General features: G+C 31.0%; 1 protein-coding gene across 1 annotated transcript; it reads left to right on the top strand.

Annotated features, from left to right (window-relative positions):
* Positions 1 to 935: 935 nt before the first annotated feature.
* LOC118039063 (polygalacturonase QRT3) lies at positions 936 to 3,408 on the top strand. Its single transcript, XM_035045641.2, has 3 exons — positions 936 to 1,423; positions 1,525 to 1,776; positions 2,229 to 3,408. Exons 1-3 carry the CDS (start codon positions 1,187 to 1,189, stop codon positions 3,228 to 3,230), a joined length of 1,491 nt encoding a protein of 496 aa, XP_034901532.1. The 5' UTR covers positions 936 to 1,186; the 3' UTR covers positions 3,231 to 3,408.
* The last annotated feature ends 5,889 nt before the right edge of the window (positions 3,409 to 9,297 follow it).

Here is a 9,297-nt window from a genome sequence, read left to right as displayed (position 1 = left end):
TTTTTTTACAGTATAAATCTCATCACTTTTAGAAAATAGAAGAAAAATCCCAAGTTTAAAGATTAAAGAAATTGAACTAATATTATAGGAACAAATAGTGTATGCATGCTTTAATTAACCAAAAAAATTGATTTAACTTCTACAATACTATTTTAACTAATTGAGATAATAGTTCTTTAATATCAATTTAAGTTCTAATTTAATAAACAAAAATCAACTTTTGTTTTTCAATTAGAGGAAGAAAGATACTTTGCCAATAATTGTAATTTAATTTATTTAATATTTTGATGATTTCTAATTTGAGAAACCAAAGTTTTTCTATAATTTTAACTGAATATCTTAGTATTCAAATTTGGGTTCTTTTTCCTCGGTTTTCTATTTTAATTATTCTTTAAATCCCCACGTGTAGTTTTATTTTGATTGATGCAAAGATAATTAACATGCGTCACTCAATGTAACAAAACTGAACAGGAGGACAAAAATATAAACATTACTATTTACTAATATATTTTTTTAATATTTTTTTAAAAATAATTTTTTGATACAAACATATCAAAACAATATTAAAATAAATAAAAAATTAATTTAAAATAAAATAAAAAAATATATAAATGTTTTCAAAACAAAAAACAAATCAACACCAATAGAAAAACAAAAAGTATATATAGGGATAAAAGATGCCACCCGACGGATGATTGTCTTGTATCAAGTAATCTTGAGCCAGAAGATATTCCCATGGCATCACCGAATTGCCTTGGTTTGTAAAAGTACTCTAATTTGTTTTTTAACAGAATGTCAAACTTGCAAGGATCATGAAGTAAGAAGGTGGTAACTTGCCCTCTAACCTTTTCTTTCAGAGAGAGGAAGAATTGTTTCAAAAGAATTCTTTACATTGCCTAATTCTCATCTCATCATGTTTTAAAAACAAGCCAGCCAGCCAACCAGAACAGGAAGAAGGAAAAACCAAACGTAGGTGGCCACGTGTATGATGCCTGGATGGAAAGACATTCTTGCATTTTTCTTACAAAATCATAGTTACGCCCTTCTCTTTCCATGTTCTGACTTGTCTCTCTCCCCCTCCTTTTTTCCTCCTCCCTCTCCCTAACTCTTTGTATATAAATACACACACGAGTGCTTTGTTATTTCTCAACGACTTCTCTTTAACATAGCAAAGAGCGTCAAAGAGATGGAGCCAACAGTGCAAGGAAAAATGTTCACGATTCTTATGGGGTACTTGGCTAGTTTGTTCATTGTTCATGTCAATGGAGGGACTTCTCTTCCGCCTGATATTCATCAAAAACTCATCAGCAATGGTCGTTATCACGATCAAATGCAAAAAATGCAAGCTTTGAAGCACTCTTTGTTAACTCGTCGACAATTGGCCACTCCCCCCATCTCTTCCTCTCCAGCTCCTGCACCGCAGGTAAATTAATCTAAGTGGTTGGTTCTTTCCTGGTAAAGAAAATAATTGTTTGCATAGAGTGTGGTGAGTACTTCTTGTTGATAATTGTTGTGATGCTGCAGGCTACGCTCCAGCCACCTGGGTCTCGTCCACGTGTATACCAGGTGACATCATACGGTGCAGATCCAACAGGGAAATCAGACAGCACGGAGGCACTCTTAAAAGCTATAGCAGATGCGTTTAATGGTCCCAGTGAAGGGTTCTTGATGAAAGGAATCACTAATCTCGGTGGCGCACACATTAATCTTCAAGGTGGAAATTACTTGATCAGCAAACCTCTGCGACTGCCGGCTGCCGGAGCTGGGAACCTTATGGTACGCCCATCCCCACAAAGATTTCTGAATTTCTCATAGAAATACTGTCTATGTCACTCCTGGCTTGTTTGTTTTACTTTTGTGAATCTGTCATAATACATTTTGCTAAAATAATCATGAGGGTAACCCTTCTAAGATTGGTACAAGTGAGTCAACATTTTGCACGACTCCAGCTATAGTGATCGATCTATTTTCTACTTCTAGATGTTTTGCTGTGTTGAATGGTTATTCTAATTCTAATATGGAATTGGAAAATATGCATAACTTGAAGTGAAAAAAAACACCTCTCCTGGAAGCTTTGAACGACGTTGATTTTTATGACTCTGTTAATTTCTTTTCTTTCTCGTGGGTGCAATTTCTGATATCAAGTTGTAGACTATGTCAACTTCATGCATCAATTTTGATTTTTTGGAAGACTTACGACCAGTTTAATATCATTTTTTGGTGACCAGATTAGCGGAGGGACATTAACAGCATCGGATGATTTCCCAGCAGACGGATACCTTATTGATCTATCAGCCTCATCATCGTCTTCATCGTCCTATTACTACGAGTATATAACCATTAAAGACCTCATGCTGGACTGCAAGTTTAGGGGAGGAGGCATCTCAGTTATAAACTCACTTCGGACTAGCATAGATAATTGCTACATTACACATTTCAACACTGAAGGAATTTCAGTCAAAAATGGCCACGAGACCTACATCCGCAACTCCTTCCTTGGACAGCACATTACTGCAGGTGGCGATCCGGGCGAAAGGAACTTTTCAGGCACTGCAATTAACCTAATGGGAAACGATAATGCTGTTACAGACGTGGTTATCTTTTCAGCTGCTATAGGAGTAATGGTTTCCGGTCAGGCGAACACACTTTCCGGTGTGCATTGTTATAATAAGGCAACAGGTTTTGGTGGCACTGGAATCTATTTGAAGCTGCCAAGTCTGACACAGACCCGGATCGTGAATTGTTACTTGGATTACACCGGCATTGTTGCTGAAGACCCAGTGCAGCTTACAATCTCTAGCAGTTTTTTCCTTGGTGATGCATTCATCCTCCTCAAATCAATCAATGGTTTGGCAAAGGGAATCAACATTGTTGATAACATGTTTGCTGGATCTGACAAGGGGATTGAGATTGTTCAGTTGGACCAATCAAAAGGTCCTTTTAAGAAGATTGATCAAGTTGTGGTGGATAGGAACAATGTAGAGGGGATGAATCTGAAGGCGACGGCTGCAAGAGGTTCTGCGCAGGGGAATGGCACTTCATGGACTGTAGACTTCAGTCGAGTTCTGTTGTTTCCTAACCTTATCAATCATGTACAGTACTCATTAAGTTCAAGTGGCACCAAGTTTCCCAGCCATGCTTTAAGGAATGTTTCTCAAAACCGTGTTGTGATTGAGTCCGATATCGCGGTGGCGGCGAGAGTTTTCGTCACGGTGGAGCAGGGCAGCTAGCACAAGTTGAAGTTGACTTCTTTTTAGGGTTTACAGCAATGGCAATTGTGAATAGGAGAGAAGCTTGACCCTTTTTCATAGACTGAACAAGTTTCAGTCGAGTTTCCTGCTGGATATTTTCTATTACTTCAACTCATAAATTATAATACGACATAAGCAAGAATGATACATGTTCTCATCCTGGCTTCTCCAATTAGACCTTCCCTTGCCTGATTTGATCACGATAAATTCACTTCATTATATATATTTTTTTCTCTTCGAAAATGATTTTCCCTCTGACCATTTGCGCTGTGTGGTCAGCATGTGAAACACGACATCAAGAACTACCGAATTAATGTTGAAAATCTGTGCACTAAATATGAGAAAATGATAAAAATACCTTCCTACATATTATGAAAACTATTAGTTGAAATTGATTTTAGATTGCTCTTTCTCTTTGACAATGACAAGCAAACATGCCTTCTTCTTCTCCTACTCCTCCTCTCTGATCTCTCTTATTATTACTATTATTATTCTATTATATACTTCCATCTATGCAACTCCAACTCTTTATTTCTCCTTGGTTTTTGGGATCGAATTACAAAGTTACTTTTTGATATTTTTATTTAACTCGGTTGATCATATTAATTTTAAAATTGTCTGACTCAATATTTTATCCAACCTATGTTTGAAACTAACTGTAAGAAAATTACCTATACTTCAATCAACTTGGCATGTTAAAAAATAATTTGGATAATTAGTAAAAATATAATTTAATTTTTTCATTTTCAATATAATATTTATTTTAATATTAAGATGATAATACATTGAATCAATTTAGTCTTTGCAGATAACTTGTCAAACTCACACTTTAGATTATAGACTCCACTAAATTCAAAAAACTTATTTTTTAAAAATATTTTTTATTTAATAATATTATAAAAAAATGAATACTTACAAAACTAAATGTTAATTATTTGGTGAGATATTTGTTTAAAACTGCACTAATTTTAAAATCAAAATTAAAATAAATTATGATAGTATTAAAAAAAAATTAAAAAAAATTATAGTAACAACTTAAAAATTAATAAAATATAAAATTAAAAGAGAAAAAAAATAATGAATAAAAAACAGGGAATATAGATTTTTTTTTAAAAAAGAAAAAGATAGATAGAGAAACAGGACATTAAGAACGACCGAATTAATGTTGAAAATTTGGGCACCAAGAAAACGATGACTGAGAAGTTAAAAGAAATTGCGTCCAGTGGGCCTGTAAAACACGTGTACTCAAAACAGAAGCTCCAAGCTTCAATCGGTTGATTTTCTTTTCTTTTTTTTAAAGAGGAAAATTACTCCCAGCATTGATAAAAATTATATTCATCTATTGAATTTTGAAAAATTATAATTTATATGAATAAATAAATAAAATACCCACACATATATTAAGGTTTGAAAATTTAATTATTTTGTTTTTAAAATTTGATTATGTTTTTGTTGTTTGAGGGGCATTTCTATCCTAAAAGCCTCAAAAAGGAATACGGGAGAGAATATCGAGATACATGGACAGATGAAAAGAAGAATTTATAGACAGTATATGGGAGAATATTCAATATTAATACTAATAAAAAACAAAAGCCAAGAAAAATGTGTTTTTATAATATTTGAAACGAGCTTCACGCTGTCATCACACCACAACATTTGGAAATTGCTTGTGAAATGATTTATTGGCGTCAACAATCTTGAAAATGTTGAGAGAAAAATCTTGAATCTGAAGAATTTGGTTGGCCTAACCAAGCTGTCTAACGTTGATAGTTCTAGTTAGATTGAACCTCGGAGTCTGTCAATGGGAGCCTGTTTTCACGGACGGTTGCTATTTTTGATGTTTTCGTTCTTGGACATTAGTTAAGGTTGGTGAGCCTACTCAATTTGATAATGGACTCTAAGCAATGCGAACGCTAGATGCACAATCATGACTGAATTGGAAACTACCAGGAGCACGGAAATACGAAGCTTCCAATCGACGGTAATTACCAATAATTTGATTTATTATAGATTAAATATAATATCTGTCATGATTTTTTATATTAAAATTATAAGTGGTTTGATTTAACATTTTAATAATTAATTTCTCATTGTAATTATTATATTTTCATTAATAATGTTCTAAGTTACATGTTATAGTATTAAATGTGTTTAATTTGTTAAATCATATTTTTTTTTAACACTCAAGTTGCTTCATATAGTTTATGTTATACCTAATATCATTTTTTATATAAGATAATTTAGTGATCTCAAATCCAAGGATCACTTACACAACCTTCATGTGAGCTTCTTTTTTTTTTTTTTTTGATGACCCTGGGTGTCCGGACCAGCTTACGCGCATCACAACTATTCTTAGGGCCTACTGAATATTCTGCAAGCCCAGTAGGCAGGTAAGGCACCACGGGGGTGACAGGCTGGTGCACAACGAGGATCGAACCCGGGACGGTCACAAGGATTAAACTTGCAGTTGACTACTGAGTTAGACCCTCAAATGCTGTGAGCTTTTTTTATAGACACAAGTAATGATCTATGCATATGAAATTATCATGTGGGTCAGTTCAGTTTGTACATATCATCTGATAAACACTTATATATTAGTTTTAAATATCTCTCATACTCTAGTTTATAAGAACAAATAATTCTTTTTATAAAGAAAAGAGCACAACATGTATCAATCTTAAATACTCTAATTTGATTTTTTTTTTGTTTAAAATTAAAATATTTTTAAATTTTTTTAATATGCTAATATTAAAAATATTTTTTTTAAAATAAATATTAATTTAATATATTTTCAAATAAAACACACTTTATAAAACAATTGCTATCACACTTTTAAGGAGTAGCTTTATGTTATCACCATGCTTTCGTTTTTTATTGCTAAATATCACGGTTCCAACATAACATTTTCAATTGTAGAGGTTGAGGGCGTAGATTTTTCATCAAATTAAAGCATAGAAAGTCTCATGTAATGAAAAGTAATCAGACTATTAATTAACTCTGATGATAATATATTATAGTAATCCACAACAAAAGCACTTGCGCTATCACAGCTGTGTTTACATTCTTAATGAACAACCACAATACCGTACGTACGTTGAGTAATTTTATCTCAAAAAAATAAAAAACATTTAATTACAAATCATTCGTTTTAATTTTGGAATTAGTAGGTTATTTTTAAGGACTTTATAATTTAAATTCAAAAATAGTTTCTTATCCATGAAATTGAGGGTTTTAATTCTAGCTTATGTGTATTTTTTTCATAATATAATTAAATTTTAAAAACTGATGGGTTATCTTTCAATGACTTTAAATCCTAATAAGCTGCCAAGTGAAGAAAAAGATTTCATATATGTAAATGAAAAAAAAAATCTCAATAAAATGAAAAGAGAGTTTTAAATAAAGCTTAGAATCAAGATTTTTTCCAATATAATTATTATTTATTGTTTTTATCTAAACCGATTGAAATATCATACTATAATTTTTAATTTAAGATATATATTGAATTTTTTTATTTACATATAATATCAGAAGGAAATAAAAAAAAAATGTCTTTGATATGATATAAATTCTTCTTGAGGTCCCTAGAATTGTTTAAAATTTGTTAATAACGTATTAGTTGATTGTATGCAATTTACATCTTTATTATTTTCAAGCAGGTATATTAAAAATATATTATATGATTTATAGTATTTTTCTTAAATTCCAAGAACATTCAAACATTTATATTGAATATGTATTAAAATGTAGAATAGAATATTGTATGTATACATATTGTTAGGTTTTTTTCTGTTGTTTCTTTATCTTTAACGGTACAATTTTGCTTATGTCATGGAGCTGGTGGCTGCTAGTATTATTTTTCGTGTGTTATTTTTTAAAAAAATATTTTTTTATTAAAAAAAAAAAGTTAAGTGTGAATCTGTGATCGTACATTTTGCTTCAACAATCATATGGGTCGACGTGACGATCTGGAATTAGCCCACGTGGCAGGACAGGCTTCTAGGATTATCGATCTATTTTCTACTCCTAGATATTTTGATGTTTTGAATGGTTGATCTATTTCTAACATGGACTTGGAAAATATGCATGACTTGGAAAGCAAAACGACACCTCTCCTGGAAGACTGTGTTGTGATTGAGTCCGACATCGCGGTGGCGGCGAGCGTTTTCGTCATGGTGGAGCAGGGCAGCACAAGTTGAAGCTCCTGACTTCTTTTTAGGGTTTACAGCAATGACAATTGTGAATAGGAGAGAAGCTTGGCCCTTTTTCATGCCTTCTTCCCTTCTCCTATCTCTCTTATTATTATTATTATTATATTATATACTTCAATATATGCAGTTACAACTCTTTATTTCTCTTTGGTTTTGGAATTTAAATACAAAGTAATTATTTAATATTTTTAAATATTTTTATTAAATTTAATCCAATATATTAACCTTGAGAATGTTTTACTCAACTCTTTACCTAATTTAAATTTAAAATTAAATTACATGTAAGTGGTTCATATTTGATTTAATTGACTTGATATGTTAAAAGACAATCATTAATAAAAAATAAAAAGAAGAAAAGAAAGAAAAAAGTTAGGCACTTCACGTTCATATAAACACTAAGATCGAAGTCTTTTAGTTTGTTTAGGTAATTTACAAAGGTCATTTTGATTTATCTTCAATTTCGATGTAAAACTGCAACGTTGCATAGTGGTGTTCTTCTTCTTCTTCTTTTTGTTCGGTTTTGAAACGAGCTTCACGCTGTCATCACACCACAGCATTTGGAAATTGCTTGCGAAATGATTTATTGGCGTCAACAATCTGGAAAATGTTAAGAGAACATTGAGAAAAATCTTCGATTTGAATAATTAATTTGGTTGGCCTAACCAAGTTGTCTTCCAAATTCTTGTGTTTGAACGGAAGTTTACTTTCAATGCAGCTTTTTATATATTTAGATTAGTTTCTTTTTATTTTAAACCTCAAATAAATGACGATATATTTATAAATAATTATTTTCTTGTATTCTTCTTCTGGATTTAAAACCTTAATAATAGCACGGGAAACACACTGAAAAGATGGCTATATATACTGCTATTGATATTTTGATATCTTTATTTATATCTTGTAATTTTAGAGAATATTACTGTTAAGATTTAAGATATACAAATAAGTAAAGAATTAACAAAGTTTATTTACATCTCATATATATTTTTGTCAATAACATCCTCTAATACCTTGTTAGAAGTCTCAAAATTAATCCTGAATAGCTTTTTAGATATTCTTTGAACACTAAAGATGAATCCCCATATACTTTTCTCAATATAAAATTTGATAAACACCAAACTCATGCAATTGAATCACTTTTAAAGATCATATAATGCAAGTTTTCTCAACTCGTGTGCTTGATTTTGTGGGCTTCGAAGGTTCATCCATTTAGGTAACTTTTCTTTTTCAATGGGCAAAGTTATCACCACTTAGAGAAATACTATTAGAGGAATCAAAATTTAAAATAGTTAAATTATAAACAACTACAGATAAACAATATAGCTTACTAAGGGAGCGTTTGGAAACACAAATCAACCCGTATTTTTAAAAAATTTAAAAATTATTTTTTATAAGAAATTAATTTTTTTAATATGTTTTGTATCGTTTTGATGCGCTGATCTCAAAAATAATTTTTTAAAAAAATAAAAAAATATATCATTTTGATGCATTTCGACATGAAAAACATTTTGAAAAACAACTGTAACTACACTCCCAAACAATGTAATGAAATCAAATATTTATCCATGTAAATTAATCCACTCAAATAAATCATCGTGTCATTATAATATTTCATGTAGGCTTAGATTATAACTCGTAATTAATTTAAATTACTTTATGATGGGACTAGCCTTTTTTTTTAAAAAAAAAAAATCTAGGCCTATAGGCAACTAGATTAATAATTTTTTATCAACAAAATATTTCTATCCCATCCTAATCAACCACTTAAATATATATTGACATAAACACATATAGCATGAGATCCAGAAGAATTGTAAATGATAAATTGGGCTTTGGCC

The sequence above is a fragment of the Populus alba genome, chromosome 1, assembly GCF_005239225.2.
Source record: "Populus alba chromosome 1, ASM523922v2, whole genome shotgun sequence".
NCBI lineage: Eukaryota > Viridiplantae > Streptophyta > Magnoliopsida > Malpighiales > Salicaceae > Populus > Populus alba.
The sequence above is the reverse complement of the archived record's forward strand: the minus strand, read 5'-3'. Positions and strand labels throughout refer to the sequence as shown.